The 13973-nt window shown below is 43.6% G+C and overlaps 1 protein-coding gene across 3 annotated transcripts in view; it reads left to right on the forward strand.

Moving 5' to 3' along the window:
* The window catches only part of LOC113144881 (protocadherin-1-like), a 162464-nt gene extending 161791 nt beyond the window's left edge, over nucleotides 1–673 (forward strand). For all 3 annotated transcript variants that reach the window (XM_026331165.1, XM_026331164.1, XM_026331166.1), the window contains one exon: nucleotides 89–673. In XM_026331165.1, coding sequence (XP_026186950.1) covers nucleotides 89–510 — 422 coding nt within the window. In that variant the 3' untranslated portion in view covers nucleotides 511–673. The remainder of the gene's footprint in view (nucleotides 1–88) is intronic.
* Nucleotides 674–13973: the final 13300 nt, after the last annotated feature.

Consider the following 13973-nt stretch of genomic DNA (forward strand, 5'->3'; position numbering starts at 1 on the left):
TTTCAAAGAGATCTCTATCATGAATCTGCAATATAGCTCCCATAATTCATCTTACTCATCCTTTCTCTTTCGGTTTCTCTCTCTGCAGACCTCAGGCCTCTTCCCGACGTAGCGATGACTGGTAACTGCACCCGCGAGTGCACCGAGTTCGGCCACTCTGACTCCTGCTGGATGCCCGGTCAGCCTTCCCCCAATCGCAAGGTGTCCAAGAACGCCCCCAAGCTCTCCACCTTCGTGCCTTACCAGGAGATGGACGGGCAGGAGCAGCTGATGGCCAACGGCAGCCCCAAGCCCCTCATGACGGAGGAGCGTGGGACGGGTGGTGGCAGCAGCAGCTCCAAAGTGGCCAACATGCGGTTTATGACACCCTACAGCAGTGCCTATCCCGGGGGGGGAGACTCATCCGGTAAAGACTGTGGGCTGGAGGAGATCCCACTGAGCCAGCCGGTGGAATACCACTCGGCCACCACCCCAACCGGCCAGACCTCCAAGAGGGAGATCTACCTGTGAGAGTACAGCTCTCCACCTTAAACCCCCCCTATCCACCTCCCTACCCTCCTAATCATCCCCCATCGCTGTTCACCACCACCGATCCCACCCCCTCACTGTCGCCCCCGTGCCTATTACTTGATGTGCCGCAGCACCCGCTCCCCTTCTTCCTTTTTTTATAACTGCATCCACCTTACAAGGCTTTAGACCCTCACCCACCTCGCCCACTGCCTCTGCCATCACCCTCTCTAGAAACCAATCAAATGTAAAATAGAATTAAAACCAACTGAAGAAAACATGTGGCTCCTGCTGCTGCAGAAGGAATGTAAACTACACCACATTGTTGTGATAATTTAATGGGAAACTATTTAGCTACTCACGTATTTGAGTTGGATTTTTGTGCGTTGCTTTAGGCTGTGTTGTGTTGGAACAAAAAAAAAAAAAACCACGGGGGCGGCGAAGGTAAAGAACGTCTTGTAAATCCTATCTAAGTATACTGTGTAATGCTATCTATCCTGACTTTTCTTTGGGTTTGGTCGTTTTTTTTTTTGTTTTTGTTCGTTTCTTTTTTTGATTTTGTTTTTTTCTGCCAACTCCTGGAAATACACTTTTGGGCCAAGTTGCATCAAATCAGCAGGGCCCGTTTTTATCAGGAACAGCTTGTTGTCAACACTGAGACGTTTGCAGAAACAGCTGTTTTCCAATCTCCGGAGTTGTCGTCGAGAACATTTTCAGTTCGGTCCATTTTTTTTTTTTTTTTTTTTTTGCTGTGAGGAGTTTTTTTCCAGTGTACAGAGCTGTAAATACTACAAACATTGATAGAGGAAGCTGCTGTGGCTGTAAGTGTGGATCCGTGGCTGTCGTGCTGTCTGCAGTTCTTCATGTAATGTTGGATTGATGGACTGAACACCTTCGCATGTACAGAGAAACGACGCCGCGGCGTTCACCATCACACTGCAGGAACCTGGACTCTTGAGCATCACCGACGGTGCCGCGTTACAAACACTTTTTATTTTCTCTCTCCTCTACAACTTTCCATGGTTGGATTTGGGTTCATCTGGGGACAACACCAGTTTAAAACCGACAGAAATCTGAGTTCTAACTGCTTCAATGAGTAAAGCTGAATATCCAAAAACCGGTCATATTGTCCATGCTGTTTTCAGCACTATACCATGAAATGAAAAACTTCATGTGACGGTTACAGTTTGAGGCCTCTCCTACAAAAGTCACATGAAAATATATACATATTTCGTTTTCATGTGCAAAAATGAAATTTTTCATTTTCTGATACTGAACTGACTTTTTCCACCTGTAAATCATCTTGTTTCATGTGAAAACAATTTTCACATGGAACAAACGCTCACATATGGGAAACATAAAGTCAAAATCCCTCCTAATATCTCCCCGAGGCTGCATTCTTTGATGTGAAGCTGAAATTATTCATCCATCGATTAAAACAATTGTACAATTTTGATAACCGATTAATCTGATTGCTGATGTTCTCGTTCTGAGATTCCAGCTTGTCTGGTTGATGTCATTCTAAACTAAAGCTCTATGGATTTAGGGCTGTTGGTCAAACAGACGAACACATTTTAAAGACTTAAAATTAACTATTAAAATAAAAATCGGCAGATGAGGTAATAGTGAAAAAAGTTGTTAGTTGCAGCCCTCGTTCATTACACCCAAAAAAGTTTTCTTTGAGGTTCACAGGTAATTCAAGATATAAAAGTTTATCCTGAAAGGAAAGGTCGAGAGGTCTTTAAAATCCACATGGTTCATCCTCTGGGGAGCAGGAATGTGATCAGTGACTGTCTTTTCAGTCAATTTTGATATTTCAAAATGTGTCTGAAAGTAAAAACGTTTAAAATTAACATGGATCAGTAACAGCCACAGCATGAAGACCTGCTTCTTAGTTTTAGAAGTTTTCTACCTTCTCAAGGAACCAACCATTGAATATTTGTGTTGGTGGCACTGGAGGAAAAGTTAAGAGGGTTCATCAGAATCATTAGGCCTTCTCTTCCTCTTTAGGTTTTATATCAGATTGGCCTCTAGTTGTTGACATGTTTTGCTTTGGTGCCAAGTGTTGGACAGACCAATCAACATCAGGCTGATCCTGCCTGAACTTTTTTTGGACCTGATTTAGGAAGAAAAACAGATGGACACTGTTATGGTCGAGTCCAGCGATGTGCTGTAATATGAATATATATGCGTCCAGCATCAGAGAGTCCGACCCGGCGACATGTGGTTCTTGTTGTGGTGCAGCTGACAAATTGCTAAAGGAAACTGTGAAGTGGCCAACAATAGCAAAACCATCTCAGCCGGCTGTGTCACAATTTGACAGTGGTGAGAATGTCAATTTGTAATTTGGCTGCTTGTTGCATAAACAGCTTGGTGGAGATGAGGAGAGACTGATATGTAACAGGCTACAAGTTGATGTTGGATTACGCAGGATTTCCTAACCTCAGGTAAGATCGGATGAAATGGGATGAGGCAGGATTCCTGAGGTTAGTTAGGATTTGCTTCTGTAATTCCAAATTCTTATTACAATCTTATACTCCTGTAAAATTTTTACAATATTATAAAAGAATATAAAACAGCTTAACACGCTGGCACGTGAGTGTAAAGTGGTTCTGCTCAGGCATCCTCGACGCAGCACAGCTGGGGTGGCTGGAGTGTGTTGTTTGCGGCGACTGTGCTGAATCTTTCCCTGCTGTGTTTTTGAGCTAGGAGGAAGAGCTCTCTGGTCAGTGTCACCTCTCATTAGTCCCCACCTCTTTACCTCCTCTGTGTGAGGCCGAGCCGTTTGGCGTTTAGCAGAAGTATTTATTAAACCTGTTAGCTGTGGTAGCGGGGGCGGTGGGCGCTGCTTCCTGCGGTGCTGCAGTCTCAGAGGAATGCAGGATTAATGACACCTGTACGGGCTTCAGTCCACTAACACCCCCTCCATGCAGCACAGCGGAGAAACTCTAATTACAACCCGAGGCTATGCGCATTACCGGTGATAATTTGTGCCAGTAAAAGTAAGCTGATTTGGAAGTTCATTCATTCTGAGCTGCATGTTAATGGCTGCTGAGGCTAATGTGAGATTTCACCTGTAGTGATGCAAACCATCTGAGACCGGATGGATGAAAGAAAAGGAGCATGTTGCAAAATCTGTCTAAGAAGTCATTTAGTCTCTTACTGAGTCCAAAGTCTTAAAACAAAGCACGAAATCAGCCATTCGGGGGATTTTTTCACCTTTCCCTTCAACAAATCAAGAGCCAAATGAATAAAATATGAATGGGTTTTAAGAAGCTCAACCTGAGGGTCTAGACCTCATGCTGATATCACATAATGAGTCTAACCTCAAGTTAACTAAACCATTGTGCCATTGACAAAATAGACTCGTCTTCCACTGTGTTGGCCTGCACCTAATTTAACTCTCCCCCATGTTTGGTTCCGTGGTGGTACGACCCAGGGTTGGTCTTTGCTCTTATGAAGACGTGATAGAAAGAAATTAATCAAACTCATCCAATTCGCCAATTCTCCACCTCCTGTTTGAGGAAGCTGCCTGTTTTTTCAACCAGTGCATTAATTTCTAGAAACTTTCTGAAACATAGGAAGCTTCAGACGGAGAACGTGCGACTATCTCAGCCCAGTTGGAATATGAGATTAATGACTTGTCATTTGTTGTTGCTGCGTGTGTGATGTGAACATCCCCCCTCCAGAATCACAGCGGGAACATCAAAGCGCCACCGCTGGGCTGCGACGCCTTCAAAGTCTAAGCAGGCAGCAAAACGGGGCCTTGTGCGGGGTCAGGGAGAGGGCGCGGTGTGTTGAAATGGGCAGAGCGTATCGGACGACTCTGTTCTGCTGCCTTTTCATTGTTTTTTGATGTCGTGCTCACCGACGTTCCAGCTCAGACGCTTAATTGGTTCTTATTGTAGTTGCGTTTGTTTTTTTGATGTGCGGAGCCTTGAATCGTGTATGTTCCTCTGGTCTCTGAACGTGAGCTGATTTATTGTTAACATATCTGCCTGTTCAGAAACCACGCAGTCACAGGTTTCCCCTGCACATAAATCAACCGTCATTCAGCCGACGTTCAGACCTCCCGGTGACGGAGATTTAAGAGTTCACGAGCAACACCACGGTCTTTCATGTTCTCCATCTTCCTCCGTGATTTAACGTCAGCGCTCAAAGCTCTGATTGATTATTTACAGGCCCAACACTCAGGTCCACGTCAAGTCCTCCTTCGGTTTCCCCTCGCCGTGGTCCAGCATTTCACCGTAAACAGCTGAGGTTTTCCCTCCTCCCGAGTGGCCGAGGTGTTGTGCTGTGTAAGGTAAAGACGGGGGAAAGAGGCAGGAGGTCGTGGCTTCGGTTTGACCTCAACTCTTTGGCACCAATTAACCTCAGAGGAAGAAAAGCAACCTCTGGTGACCCCTCACGACCTCTGATGACTTCTAGCATTGCTGTTGGCCTCACAGTAAAACCTGCAGCCGAGACAGCAAGCACAAACAATGCTTCTGTGTGTGTGTGTGTATATAAGCATATGCTGTTCAGATACAGTGTGTGTGTCTGTATGTAGAGAGGTGGGTCTGAGGCTTCTTGTCAAACTACAAACACTTCCTGCTCTCCAGAGAACCAGCTAGACACCAAAAACAGCCAGTCCCCCACCAGCACCACCAAACCACCACCCACAGGAGAGCTGCTGATCACACACACACACACACACACACTGACAACCACTGTTTGTGTGTGTGTGTGCGTGCAGAGCCTTAGCCTTCACTTTCTAATCCCTTCAGTGACAGCAAATACATTTATATGTTCTGACATTAGCAAACTATGGAAACCTGAAACATTTTCTGATAAATATTCACACTTGAGAGCAAAAGAAATAAAATCTTTTTATAAAGCTCCTCTTTCAATTACTGATCTCTTACCAAGTGGATTTCTAAGGCTGCATTAAGCTCTTCTTTCTGATTTATCATTAACTATTAAACCATGTGAAGGGTGAAGCTATTGATCGCAGATCATAGTATTTGCCAGGATTGAAAGGAGAGGGCAGCACTAGTAGTTTTCCTAATAAAACACACTTAGTTTAAACACTAAAACTCTTTGTATTTCTAAAAACGCTGGTTTGAAAATCGAAATGTCCAATTTCTCAGTTTTAAGAATGTGTTTGGTTAACTTCTAAAGTGTACTAGTTTGCTTCAAAACATCTTAAATCCACCAAGCTCGGACTTAAATCCATAAAAAGCCTTTGCTTTAGTTTTTTACTAACAGGTATTTATCTATTTGTGAATCCACAGCTGTGCTTACAGAAAGTTCTGTTTCCTCTAACACACACTGCATCTCAAATACTTTAGCGTCCGCTCTTAAAGCTGCACTCGGAGCTAGTTTCTTCAGAGCAGGTGACATTGAAATATAAAAGCAGTGTGTCGTAGTTCTGACTCCACAGAGAAAGGTCAGCAGCTCTGTGAAGCTTTTTGTTGGGTTGTAATGGGTTTTGGTTGATTCTTGACCTGTTTTCTCTAAATCATATAATTATCTGTTATGTCTTGTCTTTGCAGGTTGTTATGCTGTGGCAAAAAAAGCCAATGATGCAGCTTTAAGGGGTAAATATTAAAAAAAAAAAAAAAAAAAGTTATTTCCTATGAAAATGGACATTTTTCAGTTTGATATCTGTAAAAAGCAGCAGCCAGACGACACTTTAGTCACATTAATTAGCATCAATATGACATTCAGCTTTCCTTTTACATCAGGCTCATCAAGCGTTTTAATTGGACTGCAGTTGTTCCATGATGCCGTGTGATCGACACACGTCAGTAGGATTTGAAACGCAGTCTGTATGTCCTTCTTTAAAACTCTGATTTATTGTACTGTGCATCCCCAGCCCTGATCCAGGTGTGGAACTCTTGACGGTATGATCATGTATATTGTAGATGTAAGTTCAGCTGTGCGGTGGAATCAGTAAAACATGAATGTTTTTGGTTTCTGAGTCTGTGCGGTTTTAACGGAAGCTTCACATTGTTCATATTACACAGCGAGATTTCTTCTCTTCCATATTTTCTGCTCAGCTCCTCTCCTCTGTCTGACTCTGTCAGTGATGTTATGAGTCTGTCAGTAACATTGTGACTCAGTGAATCCATCTTTTCTCTCCTCCCCCTGTTCACTAATATTTAGTCTGCAGAAAGTCTGTGTCTCGTGTAGGAGCGTGTTTATGTGTGGGGGTTTGTATTTATGAATTTTAAGTCACAGAAATTAGACGCAGGATTCGTTGAGATGAAATCAAAGTAAAGAAAACGTGACACTTCACCTCTTTTACCTACACTTACCTACACGCACAGATCACCTTAAAGCTGTTCTCAGCCATACAGAGCTGCCTTTGCTGCTGCTACTGAAGGAAAGCTGTCCTGAAACATGTTGGCACACTGACATTTAACAAAGGAATCACACGGCCCTGCAGAACCTGCTGCACTTTAGCCTTATGCCACAAATGCTCTGTTTAAACGGATAAAAACATCATTCTTTATTGCTGTTTTTCAAAATAAAGGCAAGCTGACATTTCTATTAGAAATAAGTTAAATTTGTACTTTGCTGCTTTTCAGTATAACATTCTGTGTTGTCGCTGTATAGGAAGTGTGATTTAGTTATTGTAGGCAAAAATAATTGAACCTGACTCTGGACAAAAGGCATCAGCTGTAACTTTAAGTTTGCACTTAAAAGATGCTAATCAAAGAATAATTGGTGAAAACTGGAGGAGAAGATGCTGAAAACACTAGATCCTACATTTCCCATAATGCAAGTCTTTAACGAGGCTCTGTGTGGCGGACGGTAAAGGTTCAGTTCGTAAACCGTGTCCTGTGCCTTACTTTGATTTCATCGAGTTGTTTTGCTTCTGTGACTGAAGACTGAGCCGTGAGCGCAGACTCAAACGTGCGACGACGTTCGGGGCAGGTTGATGTTCTTTGGTTGTGTATTATACTGAGGCTGGAGACGAGGCTTCAGCTGAGCATGAAACAAGCCAGTTTATAAATATTATACATTTTTGTTGTTGTCGCAGTTGTTTTATCAATGTTATGGAATCAGCACTGCTATAGACATACTGTATGAATATAAATGGTTGTTGCTGTTTTTTACCAGACGCGGCGGTGTAAATGATGTTTCCTGAGCAGGCAGACTGGACTCTGTGTTTTCTATTTCTTTACTCCATGGTGACTAAAAAAAAAAAAAAACTTGTTCTAGGCAGAACCAGACTGGGACCCACCAGTCGTCAGCTGCACCCAGCGGCACATTTGTTATCACACCAAACCCCAAACTGGAAGTGAGGCCTCTCAGACTGAGTTTAGCTGCAAAGCTGAGAGCAGCCATGATGCTGATGCTGAGTTTAGGGAACTTATCTCATGATCACAGCTCAATCACATTATGGTAAAGCTTTGTCATTTGAATAGCTACTGTGTTATTGCAAATAACATGTGGCCCCATAAAATAACTTTTCTAATCCTTAGATCGTTTTGAGAAAAGAGTTTCAAACAAAATGTTTATCTAAGATATTGTGATGATGATGATGATGAAGAATAAATTTAAATGAAACGATTTTTTTTTATTCAACACGTCCACCGAAAATGTTTAAAAAACCATTTTGAGAAAAATTTTGCTGTGATCTTGGAGATAATCTGAAAAAGTGGCAGCTCTGAGCTTCCGAACATCAAAGATGGAGTGGAGAATTTTTGTTTTCTTTTTGTATTTTTAAGTAGAAGAAGAAAACAGCAGGACTGAGCTGCCAAATCACTTTCGTCTTTACAGGAAGTCCACGTTTGTAGCCTAATTGTTGGTTATATTTATATAGGAACAATGCTAGTGATGCCTTGTTTTTTTGTACAGTTTTATGTACATGCAAGTGTAGGTTTTTAAAAAAATGAAGATGGAAACTATATATATATATATATATATTCAAACAACGTGAAGGAAATCTGACCCTGAACCTGTAGGATTATATTGTCTAAAGTACCGTAGGCTCTATCAGTGTAGGAGTGATGAGTCAGGCTCAGAGCGGAGGACGGCAGCGTCTCTCCTCCAATCATCCACTGCTTCCCTTTCTGTTCCCTCGTCCCGGACGAGACCGAGGACAAACTGTACTTTTATTCTGTTGATTTGTTGTTTAGTTGTTTTTAGTTTTCACAGAGGAAGTCGGGTGATGTGTGTTTTTTTTGTTTTTTTTGTTTTTTTTTATTGAAACTCATCTGTTCTCTTTTAATCAGCATCCGCATGTTGGAATTTGAAAAAATGTGGTCTTTTATTTTTGCTGAGCAAATCAAAGAAATGATATCTTGTAATTACTCCTTCCTTATAGCTTTACAATAAAATACATTCAGTCAAAGGAAGACGAAGGCTGTCGCTCTGTTTGTTTGCCTTGTTGTTGTCGTGCTCTTCTTCTGTCATACCTTTAGGGCGACGTCCGCATCCGATGGCTGATGCTCTTTAAAACACCCTCATCAAGTTCTCTGTAGACCTGCACGGTGAAATACGCCGCTGTCCCCCTTCCCTGAGTCCACTTTAAGACCAGCATGGGCAGATAAATCCTGCCTGTCACAGCCTGGCTGCTGCAGCCTGACTACATCTGTCTGTGTGACAGATTTGGTATGTGCTCGTCCAACATATTCTCAGCCCTGACAAAGTCTTAGCGTGTGATGCCAAAGGTGATTCACACAAACATGGCAGGTTTAGTGTTAATGCTTTTCTCTGTTTGTCTGTAAAACTGGAACCTTTAGTATCTGTCCAAGATCCTAAAGGTTCTTCACAAAGTGTCTGTATTTGATGCTGTGGGACCTGCTGCATTTACTGTCACCTGGATTATTAAGCAGAACTTGACAGATTAGAACAACTAACAACTCTCTGGCACAGTGGAGCAGCGGTATTGCACTGTCACCTCCCAGCAGCAGGTCCTGGGTCTGAACCCAGGTGGACCCGGGGCCTTTCTGTGTGGAGTCTGCATGTTGTCCCTGTGTCAGTGTGGGTTTTGTCCTCCCACAGTCCAAACTCATGCAGGTCAGGATTAGGGTCTGAACCCAGGTGGACCCGGGGCCTTTCTGTGTGGAGTCTGCATGTTGTCCCTGTGTCTGTGTGGGTTTTCTCCTCCCACAGTCCAAACACATGCAGGTCAGGATTAGGGTCTGAACCCAGGTGGACCCGGGGCCTTTCTGTGTGGAGTCTGCATGTTGTCCCTGTGTCTGTGTGGGTTTTCTCCTCCCACAGTCCAAACACATGCAGGTCAGGATTAGGGTCTGAACCCAGGTGGACCCGGGGCCTTTCTGTGTGGAGTCTGCATGTTGTCCCTGTGTCTGTGTGGGTTTTCTCCTCCCACAGTCCAAACACATGCAGGTCAGGATCAGGGTCTGAACCCAGGTGGACCCGGGGCCTTTCTGTGTGGAGTCTGCATGTTGTCCCTGTGTCTGTGTGGGTTTTCTCCTCCCACAGTCCAAACACATGCAGGTCAGGATTGGGGTCTGAACCCAGGTGGACCCGGGGCCTTTCTGTGTGGAGTCTGCATGTTGTCCCTGTGTCTGTGTGGGTTTTCTCCTCCCACAGTCCAAACACATGCAGGTCAGGATTAGGGTCTGAACCCAGGTGGACCCGGGGCCTTTCTGTGTGGAGTCTGCATGTTGTCCCTGGGTCTGTGTGGGTTTTCTCCTCCCACAGTCCAAACACATGCAGGTCAGGATTAGGGTCTGGACCCAGGTGGACCCGGGGCCTTTCTGTGTGGAGTCTGCATGTTGTCCCTGTGTCTGTGTGGGTTTTCTCCTCCCACAGTCCAAACACATGCAGGTCAGGATTAGGGTCTGAGCCCAGGTGGACCCGGGGCCTTTCTGTGTGGAGTCTGCATGTTGTCCCTGTGTCTGTGTGGGTTTTCTCCTCCCACAGTCCAAACACATGCAGGTCAGGATTAGGGTCTGAACCCAGGTGGACCCGGGGCCTTTCTGTGTGGAGTCTGCATGTTGTCCCTGTGTCTGTGTGGGTTTTCTCCTCCCACAGTCCAAACACATGCAGGTCAGGTTGGTTGTTGCTGTGTGAACCAGAGTGTATCTCAGTTTTCGTCAAACCAGTGTGTCAGTGTGCAGGTTCGTTGTGACTTACAGCGATTTCAGCAGCGCTCTCCTGATGTTCCTAAGGAGCTGTAAACGCCTCGCCCCGGCTTCCTCGCCGTTATTGGATTCCACTTCAGGAAATTGACTCGTGAATCGTCAAGTTGCAGTGTGTCGTGCCCTAAAGCGAGACACCACCCCATCACATTTCAATAAAAACAAACCCTGCATGTGGCAGCTGTGTATATCAAACGCACTCAGAGGAAGGCGCTTATGACACTGTGCTTATAGCGCTGTTGCATCGCGTTACAGCAGTAAATTGAAATTTGGGGCAAAATGATTAAATTCATTGCTATACAATATTTCTGGGAACAACAAAAATAAAATATTATCACAGCTTGTTTTGAAGAGGATGACACAGTTGCAGCAGGTTGCTTTTCTCTGCCTTCATTTCCCCTAAAGGTTTCATCACTTTACCCCATTTCTCATCTTCTGTTTTTTATTTAGGCTGTTTGTCTTCTCCTCCTCCTCTTTATACACTTGCCTTCTTGCATCTTAACTCCTTTGATTGCTCCTCTTTTCTTTCCTGCACATTTCTTTCCTCAGCTCTCCCCTTTTTTTATCTTTGCTTTCATCTGGCCTCTTCCAGCCTTTTTCTTCCTGACCTTACTTCTGCAAAGCAAATCTTTGTTTTTCTTTCCTTTATCTTTTGTCCTTCAGTTCTCCATTTCTTTATCTTTTCTAACCTCCTTCCCTTTCCTGTCTCCTACTCCAAGCTTTTTTTTTTTTTGGTCTGTTTTTTGTTTCTAAAATTTTCTGGGTTCCATTTCTTTTACCTCCTCTCCTCCATTTGTTTCCCCCTTTGTCTTTGCATCCTGCTGTTCTCTCCTTTTCCTCTGGTTCCCTCTCATTATTTTCATTTTAGCTCTTCCATCCATCCTTCTCTTCAGCTGCATTTGATCCTTTCATCACCTCCTCTCTTTCTTTATCGTTACTCCCTTCTCCCTTCAGTTTTCTCCTCCTCAGCTCTTTTCTCGTCTCCTTCTTTACTTGAATCCTCAGTTCAGTCCTTGTCTCTTTCCTCACCTCCTTCCTCTGTTCATCTTTCCTTTATTACTCCTTTCATTCCTTTTTGTCATGTTTCCTTTCATCTGAACTCCTACTTCCTTACTTCTCTTGTTTTCTTTTTAAATTTCCCACTTTGTGAGCATTTCTTTCTTTGCTGGAATATTCCTTCCTTCCTTCCTTCCTTCCTTCCTTCCTTCCTTTCTTCCATTTCTTTCCTCCTCCCTTCAGTCTTGGCCTTTACCTGCAGTTGTTCACTTTCATTTCTCTTCCTATCCTTGAATTGTCTCCATTTTCCTCCTCCTCCTCTCTTCATGCGGTTATTGTGGAGGCCGGGGCGTAAAGTGAACCGAAAACAGGAAGCAGATGATAATATAATAATGTAAGATGAAACTCTATTGATTCTATGTGGGGAAATCAGGTCAGTGCAGCTGCAGAGAACAGAAGAGAAATTAGAGGCGAAGAATGGAGCAAATGGAGGAAATCAAATATGCACAAGCAGCAATTTCAAGGTGATAAGGGCACATTAAGATGATGTATGAATGACGAGTGTGAAAAGTACGACTGGAACGTGTTTGGTATCTTTAGGAGTGTTGGGATTTTGAGGGGATTTTAACACAGAGCTCTAAAGACTTCTATTTTACAATGCATAGCGGCCCAACACTCAAGAGCCAAGATTTCTGCTGCCGAAAGCGTCTTTAGCCTGCTCCTCTCTGCAGCCTGAGCTGTGGATGAAGAGGATGACGAAGAGGAGGATGAGGAGGAGGAGGCTGGTGTTATGTGGTTGGGAAATACATTTTTGGCAGGCAGAGAAAGAGAGAGCTGGGGGGACAGAGAGAGTTTTGTGTAATTAGTATTAGGCAAGCTGTCAGGCAGGCGGTGGGTGGGAGGTGATGCATGGATGGAGGAGAAGTTGAAGAAGTGAAGAGGAAGCAGGCTGAGCTCGGCTGCACTCGCTCTCAACAGCTGTAATGATGCTAATGAGGAAGTGGTGATGAAATCTGAGGCGTCATTGCAGTTAAAGTAAAATAAATATGTCACAAAATCGACCCTGTTGGAAAACTGTGTTTGTATACTGTTAATTTTGGAAAATAGGAAAAAACAGTGCAGCCCCAATAGCAGCGTTACTCTCCCTGTCAACATATTTAATTTGTTTTCCTACAATATCTGCTGCTGCCAATTTTTGGAGATTTATGGTTGTGTTTAGGCAACTCGCAGCACTTGGGTAAGTTCAGGGAAGGACTGCGGTCTAAATACTGAAAAGAATTAGACTTAATGGCTCCAAAGTTTAACCAAAACCAGCGCTGTTCCTTATTGCAGTGAGTTATTATCGGAAAGGGGCAGCAGACTCATTAGGCGAGCACGTTGGATGGTTTAACAGCTGAGGTCGATCATTGTTTATTCCAAAAATATAACTTCTTCATGTTAGTAAAGTCATTGCAAGTGTGAGCTCAGGGTTTAAAACTTTTTAGATTGGTGCTGATCTCCAGCGTTCCTGCTGCCTTTCATCACCTCAGTGATCCCATTGAAAATTAATTGATTTTGCTGAACTTTGAAGTGCAAATTTGCACAGCTGACCAATAGCAAACAGTTTTGACAGTGTTGGCCTTTGAGGGAACAAGTCGTACAAATGAAATGACAGGATGCACTTTTTGCTTCCGAAGCAGCTTCTAATACAGCGTGAAGCCCTTTGTTTGTCTGGGCCTTCAACAGAGACGCAAATCATGAAAGAATAAAACTTAAAGCACTTTGACGTCGTAGAGGACAACCTCCTGAAACCACTGGTGCTGTAGGACCAGGAGCCGGAAGGTCTCTGTGAACGTGACTGGACAAGAAAAGCTCAGTGAGGATGCAGGAGCCACAAGGATGGAGCCGGTGGACGACTCGGTGAGTGTTAATCTCCCGTTAATGTGATTATACCCATAGAGCTCAGTGCATGTTTTAAAGAATCATTTGTTCTATGAGTAAATCAGTTTTGGTACAAGATGCACTGGAATGTTTTCATGTTACATCACTTTGGTTTTTCCTTCTGCTCTGTAATAATGTTGTGATGCAGAATAACGTTTGGGACAGTTTTTACAATAAGTCCAATAAATCACTTCTTTATTGTGCTTGTAAGCCACAAAATCAAGAGATTGTGATTGGCCCAAAAGGTTTGCGACTTGTGTTTTCATCTTTACAAGCATTTGTCTAAAAACATGAGCAGTTTCTGCAAATTGCTGAGGATGTTTCAGCTGATTTGCAGCTGGATTTCAGTTCAGGGCATCACGACTGAAATGACCATTGCTGTCCCTCGCTCTAAAATAATTGTGTCCTTTCTTGCCTTCAAATGTTGCATGTGTATGTGTGAATTAA

The sequence above is a fragment of the Mastacembelus armatus genome, chromosome 10 (assembly GCF_900324485.2).
Source record: "Mastacembelus armatus chromosome 10, fMasArm1.2, whole genome shotgun sequence".
Lineage (NCBI taxonomy): Eukaryota > Metazoa > Chordata > Actinopteri > Synbranchiformes > Mastacembelidae > Mastacembelus > Mastacembelus armatus.